The following is a 19,878-nucleotide window of genomic DNA, read 5'->3' as shown; positions in this document are numbered from 1 at the left end:
AAAATTTATTTTTCTTTTCTAGCATGTCCTTTCTAAACTTTTTAAAGTTGGTCTGATTTATGTTAAGCTACGAGCCAGGCAGCAGGTAGCAAGGGCGTGCTACTCCTGACACTGCAGGCCAGCAGTCGGTAGAGAAATACCACACGGTTAATCTTTGGATTCCAGAGTACTGCGAAATATCACCGGGCACTGTGATTTCAGGATGCCGCCGTACACAGCGTAGTAAATAAATAACAGCGGGCCATCCACCCGCCCCCCTGCGCTGCGTTGCATCATACTACACACAGGAGCGATTTACCTCGCGGTCAACCACCCCTGCTCGTGTGAGCGCAGTAAATGATGACTGTGACACATTTTTCATTCTCTCCCAGGTGGAAGATTTAGACATGGAGTAGCGAGCGCGAGTGAATGAGCGGTGTTAATGCGAAAGGGCTTGCATGTAGACGGTGCGGTGTCTGGAGGTTGGGGTGAGCGTGTTTGCTCTGCGAGCGTGGCTCTCGCCTCCGTCCTCTATTTGCCAGAGCTGTGACCTCTTCCACATTGACTAAAACGCAGGTCTGTTTCTGTGTGGATCTTTACAATCAAAACATAAACTTGGTTCCCTCCTGAAGTGAAGATGGAATCTTCCAAGTGTTGATTTCAATACTTTTGGGAGCTGTTGGTGCCCAAAAAAAAAAAAAAAAATGCATGTGAGGAAGGCAGACTGGGGGGAAAAGTGCTGATGGCACACTGGCTGGCTTCCCAGTAGTGACTGTGGCATCCTCGCACTGTAATTTACGGCGGCTGCAGTTCTGTCCTCGCCTGAGCAGATGCAGAGGGCAGCGTCAGAGACCAGCAGTTTCCTCAAGCTGTAAACCTGAGAATCACAAACCAACCATGGAGAGTTGGAAAGGGAAGCGTGAGAAAAAAAGCAGTTAAAAGTGCTCATTACCCGCATCCTTTTTTTTTTTTCTTTCTTTCCTGCATTTCATCCCACTACTTTTCTTCCTCTCCAACACACATAGTTGCTTTAATTACATATAATCTGCTATGTAAGGGATCTTCTGCAATTTGTGTCAGAATTCTTGGTCCGGTTTTAGGCTCTCGGAGCAAAGTGCAAAAGCCAAAAGCGTAATGTAGGATGCTGCATTCCACTGATGTTGGGGTGTTTTTGTTTTCTCCTCTCAGGCCCAAACATTTGATGAAACTCAAAAGAACCAGAACAGAAAAAGATAGTATTTTTCTTTCCTTTACTATGAAATTCACAAGTACGACTGCTTGTGCTTCCCCCCCCCCCCCTTTAAGGTGTAGATGGGAGGTTGATAGAAAAAGCCTCTCATTCTGGCATGATCAACCCCAGCCCGCAATGGCAGAAGCTGACGCACAACGGCCCCGTAGCCCAGTTTGAATACCAGATCCGGGTCAGCTGCGACGAGCACTACTACGGTTTCGGCTGCAACAAGTTTTGTCGGCCCAGAGACGAGTTCTTCGGGCATTATACGTGTGACAACAATGGAAACAAAACCTGCCTGGAAGGCTGGTCTGGACCTGACTGCAACACAGGTGAGGCCTTGTGTGAGATGGCAGCATGAAGTAATGGAAGAAGTCACTTTGAAACAGATGCTTCTGGAGAAAACTGTGTAAGACTGCAGGATTAGTCTTTATGTGTATGAAGGAAATGCTTTCTGTTGAATTGAATGACATCTCCGTTCTGCCCCCCCTTTTTTTTCCTTTCTTTTTTTTTCTTCTTTCCTGCTAGGAGTGTGAAAAAAATCATATTTCCTCCTAAAAACAAGCCTGGGCAGTAATCAGTTTAATAAATGTCTCATGCCATGAGACTGCGGTTCTTAGACTGTCAGTCTGCTGATTTATATGTCACTAAAATGTTGTTAAATGTTGATTGACTAACAGTTGTGGGCTGTGAAGAGGGCAACCAGGAGAAGTTGGATCCAGGGTAGTTTTGGCAAGGCATGCATGGTTGTCTGTAAACAGCTCTGATTGTTCTACAGACAGAAATGTCAAATAGCGCTAATCATATTATTTGCTGTTATAACTGCCACAGGCCAAGTGTGAATCTAGTCACCGTGCAGTTAAATGATTAATTCTTCCTCTTCTTCTAGCTATATGTCGACAGGGCTGCAGCACTGAGCACGGATCATGTAAGGAACCAGGTGGATGCAAGTAAGTGCTGCTTCGTGAGACTTTTCTGCACTTTTCCAAATGAAATGCCGACCGTTGATTAGTTGATTAGGACAGTTTGAGCTTCTGCAGTAATAAACTGTCAATAAACATACGTTTCCTAGTCCTTGGCCCTGCAGGGGAGGGATGTGTCTTTCGAACAAAATCCCCATACTCTGTGATTTTTGAGCGATTTCCTGGTACAATGAGAGAGTTTTTTATGCAGTGTTTCGCACCATGCGCATTCTTCTCCTGGGTAACAAACCACAAAAACAAAAACTTTGCAGGTGCAACCAGCTCAGACACAGGAAAAAAAAAAAGAAGTAGTTCGCCTGCGGTGGGAAAGAGCCGCGTGCTTGCGGTGAAACACTACCGGTGGCTGACGCTAGATGTGTCTCGAGGCGCTTTTTGAAGCGAAGGGGAAAAGAGTAGAAAAATCTAGCCACAAAGTCGCAGTGACGTAAGCTGAAGGGTGATGATGTTTGCACATCAGGGGCCCGTGCTCAAATGATTTATTTTCACAGATTAAAAACAAAGCAAAAATACACACGAGTGAAAACAAACTACCCAGAGTTGAATTATTTGCACCCTCTGGTAAAAAAGTGATTTGATTACTTTGCAAAATGTATGATGGTGTTCTCAAAATAAGTTCTACCAATGTTTTCCAATTTATGTATATCAGTATGCTGATTATTTACCAGCTGTCATCTAATATCAGTTGGGACAACAGCTAATCTAAGCCTCTTTTCTTTTAACAGTCCAAATGTTGTTTTCCCCACAAAATATCCCAGTCTTCGCTCCTTTTGGACTGAGCCAGCCTTTTATCTTCTTTGGCTAGAATACCCTGCGCAGAGAGCCATTTGATTCAAGTGCCTTCACTTGCTGTGGGGTGTGTTGCCAGAAGCCTGTGGTGGTGATCATTTAGATGTGTAGGGATTGTGTCCAAGCACCAGTTTTGACATGGCACAGATCTTTCTCTGTACATGTTTTTGGCTTCCCAGCCAACAGACTATCACTACCAGGGCTTTAACAGAGATGTAGGCTGAGCTGCTTGTAAATCTCTCGTGGAGCTCTTGTGGATGGGGGCTGCCAGTCTGCGCAGTAGGGCTCGACTGCCACAGCCCTGCTGGAAATGTAGCTCTCCAAACGAGGGGAAGTGTTAAGCAGCGAAATCGTGTGTAACATTCAGATGAGTCTTAAAGTGTATTGTTTATGTAGCTAATGGCTTCCTAATGCTGTTTACACGCACAGCCAGAGGAAAAGCCCAGCACAGAAGGGTATCGGCGTTAGGGCATTGTGTGCGCGCAGTAAGAGTCGACTCTCATCCTCATCCCGGAGAAGGGCCCCACGGCGTCCGGCTCTTCCCACAGTTCAGGCAATGGTTGCTTTCTTACTTGTCTGATTTGGCCATAAATCAAGCACAGGGATGATCAGGTTTGTTCATTCTGTGCTGCAGCTTTGTTGTTTTTCCCAAGCTTTTGACATCATCGAGTTTCATGTAATTGCTTGTGTGACTACTGGCAGAACAAGAGCCTGAATGTCTTTTAGTCCCTGTACAGGTGTGGCTATATTTAAAGCTCAGGGTTTAACTCTGTTTATATGCACTCCGCCAACAAACTCTCCAAGCAAGATCTACTGCTGCTGTAGTCAGTGAGCAGTTTCCCATCGTTGGGCTGTTGCGGCGTCTCAAACAACTGCAGTACATAGCAACATTAGCTGCAGGCTTGGCAGCCCCGTTGTCGCAGCAAAGCCGTAGCTTAATGACTTTAGAGTCTTTAGTGATACCCTGAGCGTCCGCTGTTGCTAATGGAGTAACAACAGTGCACCTGTGGCCTGCACAACACTTTGAGAAGGCACATGTGCACCGCTGCAACCTATCAGATTCTCATGGGTATGAAATCTTTGTGCATCAGCAGAACTGCACAGTCTAATGTCACATTCCCCAGTAATTTGGCTGTGTAATAACTGTAAATGATTTGGGATCCTGCTGCGGGGATTCCAGCTCCACTTCTCATGGAGGGGGATTAGCACACTTTTAAGAATAGCCTCTTTAATCACAGACTGAGGTTTACTTAACTGCCGCGTTTATTTTTACAGTCCGTCCGTTTCTTGAGGCTAATCAGCGTGCCGCTCCCCCCCCCCAGTTGCCCGCAGGGGGTGGGGGGACGCTACGTTTCCTGTCGCTGGGCTCAGCAGCAGGGACTGCATCGCCGCTTTGCCAGCTTTTTAAAGAGCCGATTTATCAACCGGGGCTGGATTGCTGTCTTAATTATGGAGCCGAGCGAGAAAGGGAGCAGCATTATCGGTGTAATTATGAACCTGGATATTTCAGTGGTCAGCAGGCTGTGTCCTCACCCTCGGGGCGCAAGTCTGACTTCTGACTCATGGGAACCAGGACGAGCAGCAGTGTAACAGCCAAGAAGGCTGAACCCTCCTCGTCTGCCGCTGCCAAGCCACAGGCGTAGTGATGTTAAAGGGAGCGTCTAGTCGCATGCTAATGTTAGCTGTGCTAAAGGTCCCATTGGAACTGTAATTTAGTGTGTTGGGTTTTTGTTTTCCTTGTTTAGTAAAAAGCTAAATGCGCCTCTTTCGTCGGCGGCGGCAGCTCCAAGTATTGTTTAAAGGCCGTTACATAAACACCCTGCTACTTAAAATTCATTTGCGGTCTTTTAAGATGCAGCCCAGTTGTGGGAGCTGGTTTGTTTCACGCTAGTGTGTACTTTATTAAATTAAGATTATGGCTCAGTAGCTGCTGAACGAATCTGGAATACATGGAAGATTAAAATATTAACATTTTCAGGCAGCGCGTGGATTATCTGACCTCTTCTGTGAAGGTTGTGAACTTTTCTGAAGGCTGTGCGTCTGTCACTGTCTGTCTCTACTTGTTTTTGTTTTTTTAATTTTCTGCATCCATGATTCCGGGTCTCTCTTGAAAATGAGATTTTTTTTTTTACCTGGATAAATAAAAGACTAATAAAAAAAATCTATATCTCTGTGTTTTCCAGGTGTCTGTATGGCTGGCAGGGTCAGTACTGCGACAAGTGCATCCCCCACCCCGGCTGTGTGCACGGCACCTGTAAAGAGCCGTGGCAGTGCCTTTGTGACATCAACTGGGGCGGTCACCTTTGTGATAAAGGTTAATTTCCTTCTCTTATTTCAGCTCACTGTAGGAGCAGCCACTGTTGTGCCCAAACAAACTGTGATCCTCCCCCCCTCTCTTCTTTTTTCTCCTTCTCCCAGACCTGAACTACTGTGGCACTCACCAGCCGTGCCTGAATAGAGGGACGTGTATCAACACAGGACCTGATAAGTACCAGTGTACCTGCGCGGAGGGTTACTCGGGAGCCAACTGTGAGAGAGGTGAGTGTCCGTGTTGTCTATATCTTCCAAGCATTCTTACAGTTAGAATAAATGGGAATGTTCTGGGCTCACCAAGCTTGCAGACAAAAGGTCAGAGGTGCCTTCAGTTTGTAATCAGAGGAGGCAGTAACTCGGCAATAATCTGTTTCCACTCCAGAGTAAGTGGCCCCTGAGTCAGGTAATCCACCGATCTTGATCTTTTGGGGCCTGTCATCCTTCTCTCCTCGAGACAGATGGGGTGTGTTGCTAAGGTTCAGCTGTTGCAAACACTTACCATGGAGATGATGTTTTTTTTTTTTTTCCTCATTAAATCTGAGGCTCGCAGGGTGCTGACAGCTTAACTGCAGAGATGTCAGGAAACCATGCCCCTCATAACAGGAGGTCTGCAGACCGGACGATGCGTTGGGCTATTGTAACAAGGAGGCCCCAGGGTGCGAGCGCTGCATCCCTTCCCTCCTCCCCACGGCATACCGAGGGGACGTCCGCCGATCACCTCCTACTGCCGAGTTATTCCTCGAGCGAATCATTAATTTTTTGATTTGTTTGGTGCTCACTCATCCTTAACTCATCTGTGAAGGAGGTGCCGCGACTGCCCCCTCTCCCGCTCTCCCTCCCGCTACTCTCATCTTGTGCCGCCTCTCAGAAGAAGAATGGCGGGGAGTCAGAGGGAAGTCACGGTGCATTGGCCGGGTCAACTTAGCATGAAAGATGATTTCCTGGTGGTGTAGTCTGCCTGGGCGGGTAATGAGAGCGAGAGAGAGGGGGATTTTTGAGCGGCCTTTCGGGGCAGAGGAGGAGGTTTCAGAGGTGAAGGAATGACTCGATCGTGGACGTGTAACAGCTTGGACCGCGGGTAGAGGGCTCACGTTTCTAAGGGATCAAAGCCAGAACCTGCATTTGCACATCACGACTTGTTTCAGTATCAATACAAATAACATATATTCTGTTAGCAGGCACAGTGGCAGAAATATGTATATTTGTGATGCTTAGTTTGTCATTAAAACAACAAGGATTTTTGTTTTGTGATCTCTCTTTGTAGCCGAACACGCCTGTCTCTCAAATCCATGTTCGAATGGAGGGAGCTGCTCAGAAACCAGTCAAGGCTACGAATGTCAGTGCGCACCAGGCTGGACCGGCCCCTCCTGCACGATCAGTAAGCCTGAATGTGTGCACATTCTTAATGTCAGTACCTTTTCACAGAAAATATCCTGTTGCTTACACGAGACCCTCTTCTCTTGCGCAGATGTTGACGACTGCCTTCCCAACCCCTGCAACCATGGCGGTACCTGCCAGGATCTGGTTAACAGCTACAAGTGCCACTGTCCTTCACAGTGGACGGGGAAGACGTGTCTAATTGGTGAATCGCTCACCCTTTCTACACCACTTCACAGCTGTCAGCAACACGTGTGCATGCCACTAACTGCATTCTCTCACCCTCTAGATGCCAACGAATGCGACAGCAAGCCTTGCGTCAATGCCAACTCATGCCGCAACCTGATTGGTGGATACTTCTGCGAGTGCCTCCCTGGTTGGACGGGGCAGAACTGTGACATCAGTGAGTCTGAATCCTGTCAGCAGCGGCAGCTGCGGGTCAGAACGTCTGTCCAGCTCCTGTTGCTCTTTTAGATATTTCAGTTCCTTTCATCGTCTACATGCTGCATAGAAGCTGTAATGTGAAGGTGTTGGGGAGAGTTGGACAAGTGCAGTCCTTTTTATTTTTTCCTCCTGCAGTATAAATGAATCTGCTTTATCATTATGAGGCCTGTGTGTGGCCAAGGCCACGGTGATTAAGGGTGGCTCAAAACAATCGCAGGGACTAGTTTCACTTGGCAGCAGAGGGGATTGCTCAATACGCTGTTTTGCACCGAGTTTTGCAGCCACATCATCCAGCTCACATGCACAGCACTCTCCAGCTCCGACAATGTTTTTAAAGGCCCCTAGCATGGGAAACTCAAAGCACAGACTTGTTTTTAAAGACAGACTATTTAGTTAAGCTGTTCAGAATTAAATCTCAGATTTGTTTTCATGTGCAGATATAAACGACTGCAAGGACCAGTGCCAGAATGGGGGAACTTGTAAGGTAAGGTCAAAAACCCATCTCCCTTTATCTGGTATTGCTGGTTTGCTTGCCAACTTGTTTGCTTTATTGTGTCTCTTTTGTCAAAGCCAGAGACATTTGCAGCGGTTGTATAAATAGCTGCCGTAAACGGTTCCCTCCAAACCGACAGTGGAATTGTTGTGGAATTCCTCTGAAATCAAATCTGAGAGGAGTGGGTTCAGAGGGGTTTCTGAGGGAGGGGCGCGCAAGTTTCTCGACCACACTAGATAGAATTACCATAAACATTATTGCGTTGAGCCCGTGCCAGGAAAATGTGTTGAAATAATTGTGTAGCTGTGATATTTACCCCCCCGTCCTGTTCATTCTGTGCTCTGGTTTGACAGTTATTGTTTGGACCCCACCCTTTGAAAGCAGTTAATCAAATTTGTGGCTGCGCGAGGTTAGCTCCGGCTTCTCTCCCTCATACTCTCTTTCTCCCTCTCTTTCCCAGGACTTGGTAAACGGCTATCGGTGCGCGTGCCCGCCTGGGTTCACCGGCGAGCACTGCGAGAGGGACATCGACGAGTGCGCGAGCTCGCCGTGTCTGAACGGCGGCCGCTGCCAGGACGAAGTGAACGGATTTCAGTGCCTGTGTCTGACTGGCTTCTCAGGAAATCTCTGCCAGGTGAGACACGACTCCCACCACTATCCCACACCAGTGCGTGCGAGCATCTTCCCTTTCCTCATTCAGCGTTTTTAAGCCTCTCTTTTTGCTAGCGCTGCCTGTATCTTTTGGGCTTGTTGTAAAGTTTTCCTGCCCCACCCTCTTAAACGGCTGTTGTTCCACAGTCCTCCTTTTTTAAAAAGGGAGTGCTTTGTTGAAGCTGCTCCTGGCTACAGTGGGATACATTCCTCAGCGCTGAAGCCCAGACTCAGAGGACGGGTCCTATGTCTCTGGCTCGTCCCCCCCCCTCCCCTCCTCTGAGCGCTGTGCGTGTGTTGTTTCCTGGCACAGTTTGTGGGGAGGATGCTGTGGGTTTTGCTCTGTTTTCTGTAGCAGAAACTATGTCAACTATCAGGTTCATTACTCTCTATTCAAAACCTTTTCTTCCATAGCTGGATATTGATTACTGCTTGCCCAACCCGTGTCAGAACGGAGCAGTCTGCTTCAACCTGGCCACAGACTACTACTGCGCCTGCCCAGAGGACTACGAGGGCAAAAACTGTTCTCACCTTAAGGACCACTGTCGCACCACCACGTGCAAAGGTACGTCTCCTGATGCAAGTACTGCAAGCTCTTTGCCCCCCCAGCGAGGGGCCTGAAAGATGATCTGTGCACTGTGATGTTGTATAATGCTGAATAAGGCCAGATATTCACTATTTGCCTGGATACTTTGCCCACATTTTTCCCATGAGGGCAATACCTGTATTTTAGTTTCACTCAAAGTAATTTCTTGGCCAAGGTGAGCAGGGGTTTTGTTTTGTTTTTTTTGTTCCGCTCTCTTGATGATGGCCCTCCCTCCCTCTCCTCAGCAAAGCTTTTCCGATGATTCTTCCCTGAAAACCTGGCAAAGGGCTGATAGCACCGTGTGTGTTCTTAGTAATGACTTGGTGGGCTACCTCTTCTTTTCCCCCTCAGTGAATGCGCACATTTCTCTCTCTTTCTCCCCGTCTGTGTAATTGAGTGAGTGGACCAACCACAGAGTCAGATACCAGGCGCAAGATTCTTTCTGCTCTTGGCAAGAATTAAGTGATTACAGGGGAACAAATTCACCCAGCTCACCTAACCTGATCAGACGGGGGCAAAGGAAGGGATTTCAGTTCCGAGTAAAATAGAGAATGAATTGCTTATGAAAGCATAACAGCTTATCTCTGTCATTCTTTTTATTTGCCTTTTCTTTTTTTGACAGTACTGTTTTTCCTCTGGACTTTTTTTTTTTTTTTTTAACCACATGGGCATTATATCTGTAAAGGCCTGTTGCCCTTTAGATCTGTCGTAATGTGTCTTACATCCCTTCTTGTTTATGGTAAACATGGGTCCTGGTTTAAGGCTTATTTATAATTTGCAATAAGCCTTTCATAAAGTCATTGGTTTTACTATTTAACTTGATTGCCTCTCTGCAGTGATTGATAGCTGCACGGTTGCCGTGGCATCCAACAGCACACCAGGAGGAGAGCGTTACATCTCATCAAACGTTTGTGGACCTCACGGTCGCTGTCAGAGTCAGGCCGGGGGCCAGTTCAGCTGCGAGTGCCAAGAGGGTTTCAGAGGCACCTACTGCCACGAGAGTAAGGACAGAGTCCAAATCTACAACTGATCGCAATGTATCACGTCGTAAATCTAACACATCTCTTGCCATCTTCAGACATCAATGATTGTGAGAGTAACCCGTGCCGCAACGGGGGCACGTGTATTGACAAAGTCAGCGTGTACCAGTGCATCTGCGGTGACGGCTGGGAAGGCGACCACTGCGAGATCAGTGAGTACGATTGTTTATCCTGCAACCTCAAAACAAGGCCACACTTCCTTCATGGTGCCTGTCGATTCATCTTTCAACACGACGTTTGTTTGATATGCCGCACATAAATCACGCCGTTGTTTATTGTTGCAACCAGACATAGATGACTGCAGCACCAACCCCTGTCATAATGGAGGGACATGTCGAGACCTGGTGACGGACTTCTTCTGCGAATGCAAAAATGGCTGGAAGGGAAAAACTTGCCACTCCCGTAAGCTTTTCTTTTTTTTTTCCTGATTTTTCCACACCCCTGTAGACTGTTTGTGCAGGCTCATGGTATGTGCTAATGGCTCTTTGTAATTACCCAGTATTTTCTACATTGTGCTGAGTGTCATGTAAGAAAGACTATCCATGCACCCTCCAGGCGAGAGTCAGTGCGATGAAGCCACATGCAACAACGGAGGCACCTGCTATGATGAGGGTGACACATTCCAGTGCAAGTGTTCCCCGGGGTGGGAGGGAACGACGTGCAACATAGGTGAGTCATCCAGCTTGGTTTAATGTTTCATCTCTGCACGCACGCACACGAAGAAGTTTGCTTTATGGGAGAGCTCCGTGTTGTGTCAGATCTTAATCAGATCTGTCAGATCTGCGAGGTCCACAAACAGTTTTTATCCCTTCGTGCTGTCAGCTCTCCCTCCCACTCTCATCTCGCCCATTTCTCTCTCTCCTTTGAGTGCCGACAGACGTATGCTTAAAATGCCTGATTGCACTGACAGTACACTTCAAAGTCAAAGAATATAGGGCGTAAGAAAAAGGAAAATTAAGGCTGTCAGGGAGAAGAAGGAAAAAAAAGCCCAGTCAAAGGCAGTCTGAGTTGGGTTGAGGTTCATGATTGTGCTGATGATCCTCTTGGTTGTTTGGGAAAGCTCACTGACAAAAGCAAACTTGACCTTTCTCTCTCTGTTCTCAGCCAAAAACTCGAGCTGCCTTCCAAACCCGTGTGAGAATGGAGGTACCTGCGTGGTGACGGGGGATTCGTTCACCTGCGTCTGCAAGGAAGGCTGGGAGGGTCCCACGTGCACCCAAAGTAAGAAAGGGCGGAGGGTGGTGGTGTAATAGATAAAGGTGGACAGTTACTGCCATTAAATTATGATAAACATTGTGCTACCTAGTGCAAAGGTGAACTCCTGCATCTGATTAGAGCAGACTCTCCCATCATCTTTTGATCTTTAGCTTTTTTTTTTTCTCCTCTCCCCCTCCTTCCTCTTCTTTCTTCTCTCCCTGGCTGCTGCTCCATGAGAGGAGAAAGCAAAGGAGGAGGGAGAAAAGGGCTCAGGAAAGTGGAGACAGATGTTTCTCCCCCTTTCTGCTAGCTCAACACGCGCCCCTCTCTCCCCTCTCATTCGTTGCATTCCTGTCCAAACAGTGACATGTCTGCTTGTTCTAGAGCTCTCCTCCTCCACTTCCCTGATTTTTATATTTTTATATATATATATATATATATATATCCCTTTTTTCTGGGATCCCTGCCATGTATGCATGCACTCTAAAACATGAATTCCTCTTGAAACTTTTTTGGACGGGAGGGAGAAGGTCGGGATGGAATTATGGGTGTTGCCAAGGGGTGGGTGGGGAGGTGGGTTGCATTTTTGAGGGTGAGATTCGACTCAGTGTTGTTAATAAGGCATCGTGATCAGGCAGCGCTGAGTCCGGGCTCGACCGGCCCAACACGCCTCTGCACACGCAAGCTTAGACGTGCTCTTGCTGTCATGTGCACAAAACATGAGAACAATCAACATGCTCACTGCTCTCGTCTCCCTCCCTCCCCATTCTATTTTTTTTTGTCTCTTTCAGATACCAACGACTGCAGTCCACACCCATGGTAAGTGGAAGCCAAACATTTCCTGCAGATTTAGACAAATGTAAACAAGCTGCTCCTCCTCGTGTGATAGTTTCTCACCTGCGACGCTTTCACTCTCTGCTGGGAACCAGGCATACACCCTGCCCCTGTCATTCCTGGGATGCAGTCAGTTAACTCTGTTTACTGAACTCCCTAACCCAAGCACACTTGTCCAAAACAAAGAATAGGAGTGATTGCTTTAATTATCTTTGAGAAATTGTTCAGTTGACTGGTGAGAAAATTCCAGACTGAAATGATCCCCCTGCCCTCTCTCTCTTTTTTCCCCAGCTACAACAGTGGAACTTGTGTCGATGGGGATAACTGGTACCGCTGCGAGTGCGCCCCAGGCTTCGCTGGCCCAGACTGTCGGATCAGTGAGTATTAACCCTGCCTCCAGAACGTCCCCCTGATCGCAGTTTGAGCAGTCAGTTAGAGCATGCCCGGGACCATCAGTCACTCCAAATGGAAGGTCTAGTCAGCCAATTATCTTTTCATTGGGCTTTAGGCCAGGCTGAGTCATTTTGGTGTCACTCCACCAAGCCTCGCTGCTTTCCCTGGGGGAAACCAGCTTAGCAGGCCAACGGCTAATCAGCCATGCTCTCTGACACTGATTACACAGATTGTTTTCCCTCTTAAAGGCTTTCAGATGGCCACATTCTTTCCCATTGCAAACCCTTTGTTCGCCTAAGTCCAGCCTTTAGCTCCTGCATACCTGCTAATGATGCTGCCTAATAAGACCAGGGCTGGCATAAAGCATGTTTGCTTGTTTGTTTGGTTTTTTCTAAGTAATCATTATTATTATTAACTGGTTAGTATGTACTGTTCAAATGATGCACAGCCTTCGTGAGTTTAGCCTAGCAATTAGACTTGTGTGCAGAGTGAAATATTTGAATGCTGTGTTGCTGTGCTCTTTATGCCACAAAGGAACCAATTCTTACCCCTGGCTTCTCTCCTCTGTGGCAGATATTAATGAGTGCCAGTCCTCTCCATGTGCCTTGGGCTCCACCTGCGTGGATGAGATCAATGGATATCGCTGCCTATGCCCACCAGACAGGACTGGATCCCACTGCCAAGAAGGTAGCAGCCTCCACATGATGGGGAAAACAACCCCCAACAAATATGAAAATGAAGGGGGAAAAAAATAATAATTGAAAATATTTCTAACAATGTGACTGCTTTTACACAGTTACAAGAAAACCTTGCTCCGTTAATGGACACGTCACCCCTGATGGAGTGAAATGGGATGAAGACTGCAACACTTGCCACTGTTCCAATGGGAAAGTTGTGTGCACAAAGGTAAAGTATTTATGAATGCTCGGCACACCTGTGAAGTCTATGTCATGCTTCCGAATGGAAGAAGTGCTGCGGAGAACTGCACAAAATGGATCGCGTTGATGTTTGGTGCCTTGTTTTCCATGAGAAGGTGTAGGCAGGGCCACGACATTACGTGTCACTGGGTGGAGTTGGCTCGGGAGTGCCAATTTCGTGATGCAGTTAGTTGATTAGAACACGAACACACACACCGGTTCCCACTAAGGGACGATTGGGTGAGTTAGACAGTAGTGCTGTCATCGTCATGGCTGTCTAACCGCTAGATGAACATTGCTGGCTTACTAGTGGAGCTCACCTCGGCAAGAAAATGCATCGTAGGATTGAAAAAGATCTGGGAGATGGATTTAAAACTTGGCCTGACATCACAGTATTGTTTGTTTGTGATACATAACGATCTCTGACATGCAGTGGAGACAAATCAATCTTTGGACAGCTGTTACCACTGGTCCAGTTTTTTGTTTTTAGACATTCGTACAGTGTGACTCATCCTCTGGAGACCCAGAGTAGTAAATGAAATACAAATCTCTCCACAGTTATGCAGATGTATCTGGGGATATGGCAGTGACAGTTTGAAAGTGTTTTCTACTGTATAGTGTACTCAGTATAATATAAATGTATCAATGCTCCTGTGTTTTTCCTCTCCAGATGTGGTGTGGCCCGATGTCATGCAAACTGGGTGCCAAGGGCCGAGGCGAGTGCCCGTCAGGCCAGAGCTGCATCCCCCTCAGGGAGGGCCACTGCTTTGTGAAGCCCTGCATTGAGCTGGGAGAGTGCTGGCACTCCGACCCTCCCCAGCCCCCCACCAAATGCCACCCCAGCTCCACTTACCAGGACAACAGCTGCGCCAACATCACCTTCACCTTCAACAAGGAGATCATGCCTCGAGTGAGTTACCTAGGCACCAGGGAGGAAGAGATTGAATTTAACAGGTTCTGGGCTCGTTTTCCATCCCTCCCCTCCACCAGCAGTCTTAAATGAATGGGAGCAGCAAACTGTGAAAGATTACCCATTCCTCCAGGGCAGAAAGACTCCTTAACAATTCAGCCATGTATTTAAATGTGCTCCATGAAGGAGTGGGGGGAATATTTCTCTCGGAGCCTTGTCTGCATACAAGTTTTGTTCCTGAGACTGAGGCATTCATGACTTCTTAGCTTCTGACAATCCCAATCTTAAACCAACCACATGGGGAGATTAATTTCAGGATGATATGGATTTTGAGCTGAACAGGACCACTGGCGACTCTGTCACCACATAGAATGATCACTTGCCAGTTGCCTAACAAGCATGACAGCAGATAGTGACAAGCATATGAGTTTGCGGTCTTTAATCTAAATTAGGTGGATAGGATGTTGGAACATGCTGCCAAAATGCAGCCTTGGCTCTTCTTTTTTTTTCTTCTTCTTCTTGATTGCCCTTTTTTCCTCCCTTTTTTTTTTTTCTCCCTGTGTTTGTTAACATTTGCTTCATTCCCTTCAGGTCCAGGGCTTGACTGTGGAAGGAGTATGTAAGCAGCTGAGGAGCTTATACGTGGTCAAGAATTTCTCCTTGGAGCATTCTGTGTCCATAACCTGTGACCCCTCATTCTCAGCCAGCAACGAGATCCACGTCTGCATCGTGAGTACTTCCTTCCACTCACTCTGCCATGTTTGACTGCTTCCATTAAAGCACACACAAAAAAATGCTTTTGATTCATAACCTGCATCGTAGAGTTCTTGCAGCTGCGGTAGGATGTGTTATGGACGTAGGGTTGAGTTTCTGTGGCTTCAGTTTACAACAACTAAACACTTAAATTTCACACCTCGCTTTATTCTTTGCCTTTAGTCGACTGACGACGACCGCTTGGACGGGAGCCCCGTTAAAAAGATCACAGAAAGGATAATTGACCTGGTTAGCAAGCATAACGGGAACAACACGATCATCTCCGCCATCGCAGAAGTGCGTGTGCCAAGCCCCAGCAAAACTGGTATGAACTGAAACTATTTGTTTGATTATGAAGTTTTCCACACTTGCACACACCTGCATGTGCTGAAATGGGTGGGAGGATTTTTTTTTCAATTTTTTTCTCTCTAAAGATCAGATCATGAGATAAAGCCAAGCCCTAAAAGTGACAACATAGCTGCACACCAAAGAAAAAACATTCCATGTATATGTAAACTGATTCCTTAACCTCCCACACGACTCATGGCAGTTGTGATGGAGCTTAAAAAGAATCTAGCCAGGATCTTCAATGGAAAGAGCAGAGCTGCTTGGCTACATGGCTTTAGATTGGCTCGCGGTACAACTGGCTGGACTTTTAGTCAGACTCCCACTTGTGTTCACCATTCATCAGTACGGTGACAGCAGACTGCTGATACAGCCAAGTAGAAGCAGCCTCCTCTTCAGCTCCAGGCTTGGAGGTCAGGTTGTTCTGGCAAAAGCGCATTAATGACTGAGCTAGCTTGATGCATTAATACAGAAATCCTACTATTCACCGTTTGAGTCAATTCTTTTTTATTTGTGGTCTCTTTCTGACTTGTCATTGTTTTCTTCTACCAGATTACCTAGTGCCCCTTCTCAGCTCCATTTTCATTGTCATCTGGGTCCTCGTGCTGGTCTCCATTTTGCTGTGGTGCATGCGCCGGCGGCGGAAACAGAGCAACCACAACGGGACATCAGCGACCAGCTCAGAGGACAACACGACCAACAACGTCCGGGAGCAGCTTAACCAGATCAAGAACCCTATAGAGAAGCACGTGGGCCTCACAGTGGCCATTAAAGACTATGAAAATAAGAACTCCATCATTGCCAAAATAAGGACAAATCATCCCGAGGGAGATGAGGACGACAAGGAGAGGCACTTGCAGAAGGGCCGCTTTGCCAAACAGCCAGCATACACACTGGTGGAGAGGGACGAGAAGGCGACCATCTCCAATCCCAACTCGACATCCAAGCACGCTAATTGGACTAACAAACAGGACAATAGAGACTTGGAGACGGCAAACAGCATAAACAGGATGGACTACATTGTATAGCAGACAGCTGTGTTGCTGTGCAACCTAGCCTTACGCCTTCACACCCAGGTGGTGGGTGAAACTGGGGGAGCTTTGGCATGTGTAAATAGTCATGTCAGTTGTGACCCCCCTCCTCCCCCTCAGTATTTTCAGATATTTCCCCGTGCTAATTTAAGTTTTGACAAGCTGGCTTACACTGGCAGTGACAGTTGCTTTGGTTGGCTGGAAACACAAAGCACTGGTATACATTTCACTGTAGAACTAGTTGCAAACGTGTCCTCCTATGCATTTCATTTCCCCGTTTCCTTTTCTTTTTTTCTTTTTTTTAGCGGACACATTTAAGGGGCTCCTGGTGTAATTGTTGTACAATGAGTTTAAACTACCCGACGTGTTCAACACTAGAGCTAATTATTTTTAGTATGTGTTTGAATTTTTTCTAGTTCTATTTGGAGAAAGTGCTTTTTCAGCTTTAGACTTCAGCAACTGTCAAATGAGACAAAAAAAAAAAAAAAAAAAAGATCAACTTTATTATTTATTTTTATTTTTAGGGTTGGGTGGGGAGGGAGATGAAAGGGGTTCGATGTCAGCAGTTGCTGTCAATATGAAGAATTTATGTGACAATTTAGAACGTGTAGATATGTACATTTTTTTTTTATTAATCATTGTGTATATTTGATTTATTAACTTAATAATCAAGAGCCTTAAGATATCATTCCTTTTTATTTATACGTTCCAGTTTAGTTTGAAGGTTTTGATAGCTGTGGAAGCCTACCATTTCTTTCAAGGTTTTTTTGTTTTGTTTTGTTTCCAATGCATTCAATAAAAGCCAAATTTCAGAGAAGACAAAAGATGGGTGCTTTGGCCCTGAAAGAAACACTTCATTTTTGTTTCCCTCCCATACACACGTTGGACATTTCATTATTTGTTGCCAGGACCTTAATTGTAGACAAGTGAGGTTAGGACAACAAAAGATCACGGCTGCTGCAAGGGTTGGACATGGTGGCAGACACATTGCTTGCCACTAATGGATAAATACTTAAGGGAACAAAAATTCTTCAGCAGCTTCAGTTTAACCCAGACGTATTTCAAAGGCTGTCGAAATCAACCAAGTTGCAAGGCAAGTCACATCAGTATGACACGCCAGAATTCCCATCTGCTTTAGTCAGCATAATATCATAAGCTAGACTGTGAGTACTTGAACAGTAGGGGAGCAATGGGAACACTGTAGTATCAGATAAATACACTGCCTTGCTCTGCAAGAGTCCGCTTTGTTTCTGTGCACATTGTTTCTTTTTAAAAATTGAGGCTCTTAAAGACAAACATGTTTTATCTCATTTGTTAATAACCCTTTGAGATCGTGGCAACACTTTGTCCCTTTTCTTTTTTTGACTTTGTGTTATGAACTTGAGAATTATGTGTTGATCTGGCAATATATTTTTGAAAGTCATATTTATTAAATATTTTGTATGAAACGAGAATTAAAGTTGTCTCTGTTCTGGAGAGAGAGTGACGAGTCTGATGCATTGAGCCAAACGTGTTGGAGCATATTAAAGATCTCTCGTGGCGTGGGAACTACAGCTAATGGTTTCCTAGTCGAGTCCTGGAGACGCAGTACTCATAACGCTCAGATATTGTAGCCCTTTATGGTCTGGTTAAGATACTGTAGCAAGTTTTTTTTCTTTTAAAAAACAAAAAACAAAGTTGGGCTGGAGAAGCCTAAGCTGTGGAGTAAAAGTGATTTATTATGTTCTTTCTTTATTTTTTTGGGCAAACTCTTCTTGCCAGAATTAAAACAAAGACGAGAGATTACAACACCCCTTGAGAAAGATCCTCAACATGTTGGGACTAATAGCTGAACTGGCTCCTAGTGGTGACACTCAAGTTGTAACCACTAATACTTTTTTTTCCATTTTTTGGACAGACCCCACTGTCGAACTGCCACAAGCAGCATTTGGTTTGGACTCTGTGAGAGGAAAACAATGCAATGAGATCTGTGCCGGCTGCTTTCCCAAAATTCTCTGTGAATTTTACACAATGATTCAAATGGGGCTTTTTTTTGTTTTGTTTTGACTGAGGGAAAAATTTATTTATATCGAAATGTCTTTCCAGTAAAAGAAAACAGGAGTAAAATTTTCAGTCAACATTTTGTTGTGAAATAGAAATACTGGGTTGTAAATGGAGCTTTACGGCTGGTGACAGCAGCTGTTGTTCAACCTCTGATTTGAAAACTGATCACCTTCCTGCATTTAGTTGGTTTAGGTTAAAAAAAACAAACAGCACAGTATGTTTCCACTTATAGATTTGTTTTCAGGTGCTTAGCAACTAACTGGTATATGAAAAATATCTAGCTACAAAAACACTTTTTTTGAGAATGGGGTGATGAAATAAACCTGGAAACAGCAATCAATCATGCTCGAGCTTCGGCGGGTAAACTGGACAGTTTTGAGACACGTAGGAGCCAGTATTTGAGTCTGAAAGCCATGACGTACTGCATGGCTCCTGCCTGTCTGAAATCCCCAATCTTTAACACAAAACCAAATCTTAACTCCAATTAAAGGTTTTTGACTTTCATTTGCGAGCCGCTCTTGACCACCACTACTTATGGGTGGAGGCAGAGATCCGTTTCAAGTATTTGACAAAGCATAACTCAAATGCACATGTATCAGTTGCCATAATGTGTTCAGCATTTGATCTGTGCGTGTGCAGCATATGTGAAAAGAACAGATATCGCAGTAAAAAGTGACACAAGCACAAATGCAAGTCATCTGAGCAGACCACATGGACAGTATGGGGGAAGCATGTAGTCTGACAGAGTCTCATCTCTATTTCTGTGGCGTCAGGCATCTTTACTGTAGCCTGTCTCTCTCTCCCCCTCAGGACCTCTTCAGTCGTCGTAATCTAGAGGTTCTGGGCACATTTTCACTCCACTCCTCTCCGAGTGTGGATCTGGAACCAATAGAGGAGCCTGAGGATGCAGGCTTGACAGATAGGCTCCTCAGACTTGCGGCCAGCCTGTTTTGGTTTGTCTGTGCCGTGTTATTGCTTGTGAGGGAGAGCCTTTGGGCTTGTTTCCCTGGAGTAAGCAGCTCTACTTCCAGTGTGGTTTTCTTGCACTCTGAGACAGGGGAAGCCTGGGACTCTGCCTTGGCTTCAAGTGGAGGGAGGGGTGGCAGAGGAAGGAGGTCGTGCTTGGATGTTTGTGCAGAGTAAGTTTGCATTAGGGCTGGAGGTCTTCCAAGGCACGTCCTCTTGGCCCCGTGTGGGTGAGGGTCTTCCCCAGCATCACTCAGCTTGCACCTCTTGCTCGTGCTGGTCTCCTGACTGATTTCATTTTGGCAGAAACCTGCTGAGGTCCCATTTAGGTTGATACAGTCTGGAAGATCGTTCTCAGCATGCCGCTCCTGCTTTTGAGTAGTCCCAATTAGAGCTCCTGCTACAGTTAATGCACTGGAGCAAGGCACCTTGTGGTTTGCCTCTGACAGGACCTTCTGTTCAGATCTGGACAGACTCACTGAGCCTGATTCTGACTTGACAACTTGAAGTTCCGGTTTCTGGTTTTCAGCACAGACTCTCTGGTCAATCTGCTGCTCTGCCATAGTGGAACCACAAAGGTCTTGCTGGACACTGGCTTGTTTGGCT

The 19,878-nt window shown here is 46.1% G+C and overlaps 2 protein-coding genes across 4 annotated transcripts in view; one reads left to right on the top strand and one right to left on the bottom strand.

Annotated features, from left to right (window-relative positions):
* Nucleotides 1-17,739, top strand: part of jag1b (jagged canonical Notch ligand 1b) — a 26,576-nt gene extending 8,837 nt beyond the window's left edge. Inside the window, exons 4-26 of the mRNA XM_086258643.1 lie at nucleotides 1,285-1,542; nucleotides 2,100-2,160; nucleotides 5,163-5,293; nucleotides 5,398-5,517; nucleotides 6,557-6,670; nucleotides 6,761-6,874; nucleotides 6,959-7,072; nucleotides 7,551-7,597; nucleotides 8,067-8,240; nucleotides 8,672-8,822; nucleotides 9,680-9,844; nucleotides 9,922-10,035; nucleotides 10,172-10,285; nucleotides 10,439-10,552; nucleotides 10,988-11,104; nucleotides 11,872-11,899; nucleotides 12,206-12,291; nucleotides 12,881-12,994; nucleotides 13,104-13,213; nucleotides 13,895-14,134; nucleotides 14,726-14,863; nucleotides 15,071-15,212; nucleotides 15,785-17,739. Of these exons, the coding sequence (XP_086114769.1) occupies nucleotides 1,285-1,542; nucleotides 2,100-2,160; nucleotides 5,163-5,293; nucleotides 5,398-5,517; nucleotides 6,557-6,670; nucleotides 6,761-6,874; nucleotides 6,959-7,072; nucleotides 7,551-7,597; nucleotides 8,067-8,240; nucleotides 8,672-8,822; nucleotides 9,680-9,844; nucleotides 9,922-10,035; nucleotides 10,172-10,285; nucleotides 10,439-10,552; nucleotides 10,988-11,104; nucleotides 11,872-11,899; nucleotides 12,206-12,291; nucleotides 12,881-12,994; nucleotides 13,104-13,213; nucleotides 13,895-14,134; nucleotides 14,726-14,863; nucleotides 15,071-15,212; nucleotides 15,785-16,260 (3,242 nt within the window). The 3' untranslated portion in view covers nucleotides 16,261-17,739. The remainder of the gene's footprint in view (nucleotides 1-1,284; nucleotides 1,543-2,099; nucleotides 2,161-5,162; nucleotides 5,294-5,397; nucleotides 5,518-6,556; nucleotides 6,671-6,760; nucleotides 6,875-6,958; nucleotides 7,073-7,550; nucleotides 7,598-8,066; nucleotides 8,241-8,671; nucleotides 8,823-9,679; nucleotides 9,845-9,921; nucleotides 10,036-10,171; nucleotides 10,286-10,438; nucleotides 10,553-10,987; nucleotides 11,105-11,871; nucleotides 11,900-12,205; nucleotides 12,292-12,880; nucleotides 12,995-13,103; nucleotides 13,214-13,894; nucleotides 14,135-14,725; nucleotides 14,864-15,070; nucleotides 15,213-15,784) is intronic.
* The window catches only part of slx4ip (SLX4 interacting protein), a 34,180-nt gene continuing 31,257 nt past the window's right edge, over nucleotides 16,956-19,878 (bottom strand). For all 3 annotated transcript variants that reach the window (XM_086258648.1, XM_086258646.1, XM_086258645.1), the window contains one exon: nucleotides 16,956-19,878. In XM_086258648.1, the coding sequence (XP_086114774.1) occupies nucleotides 19,113-19,878 (766 nt within the window). In that variant the 3' untranslated portion in view covers nucleotides 16,956-19,112.

This window comes from Aulonocara sp. 'chitande type north' Nkhata Bay, linkage group LG13 (assembly GCF_057382095.1).
Source record: "Aulonocara sp. 'chitande type north' Nkhata Bay isolate Kocher_YH1m ecotype deep benthic linkage group LG13, A_spYH_male_GT1.1, whole genome shotgun sequence".
NCBI classification, from domain to species: domain Eukaryota; kingdom Metazoa; phylum Chordata; class Actinopteri; order Cichliformes; family Cichlidae; genus Aulonocara; species Aulonocara sp. 'chitande type north' Nkhata Bay.
Note: the sequence above shows the minus strand (reverse complement) of the source record. Positions and strands in the feature narration are given on the sequence as shown.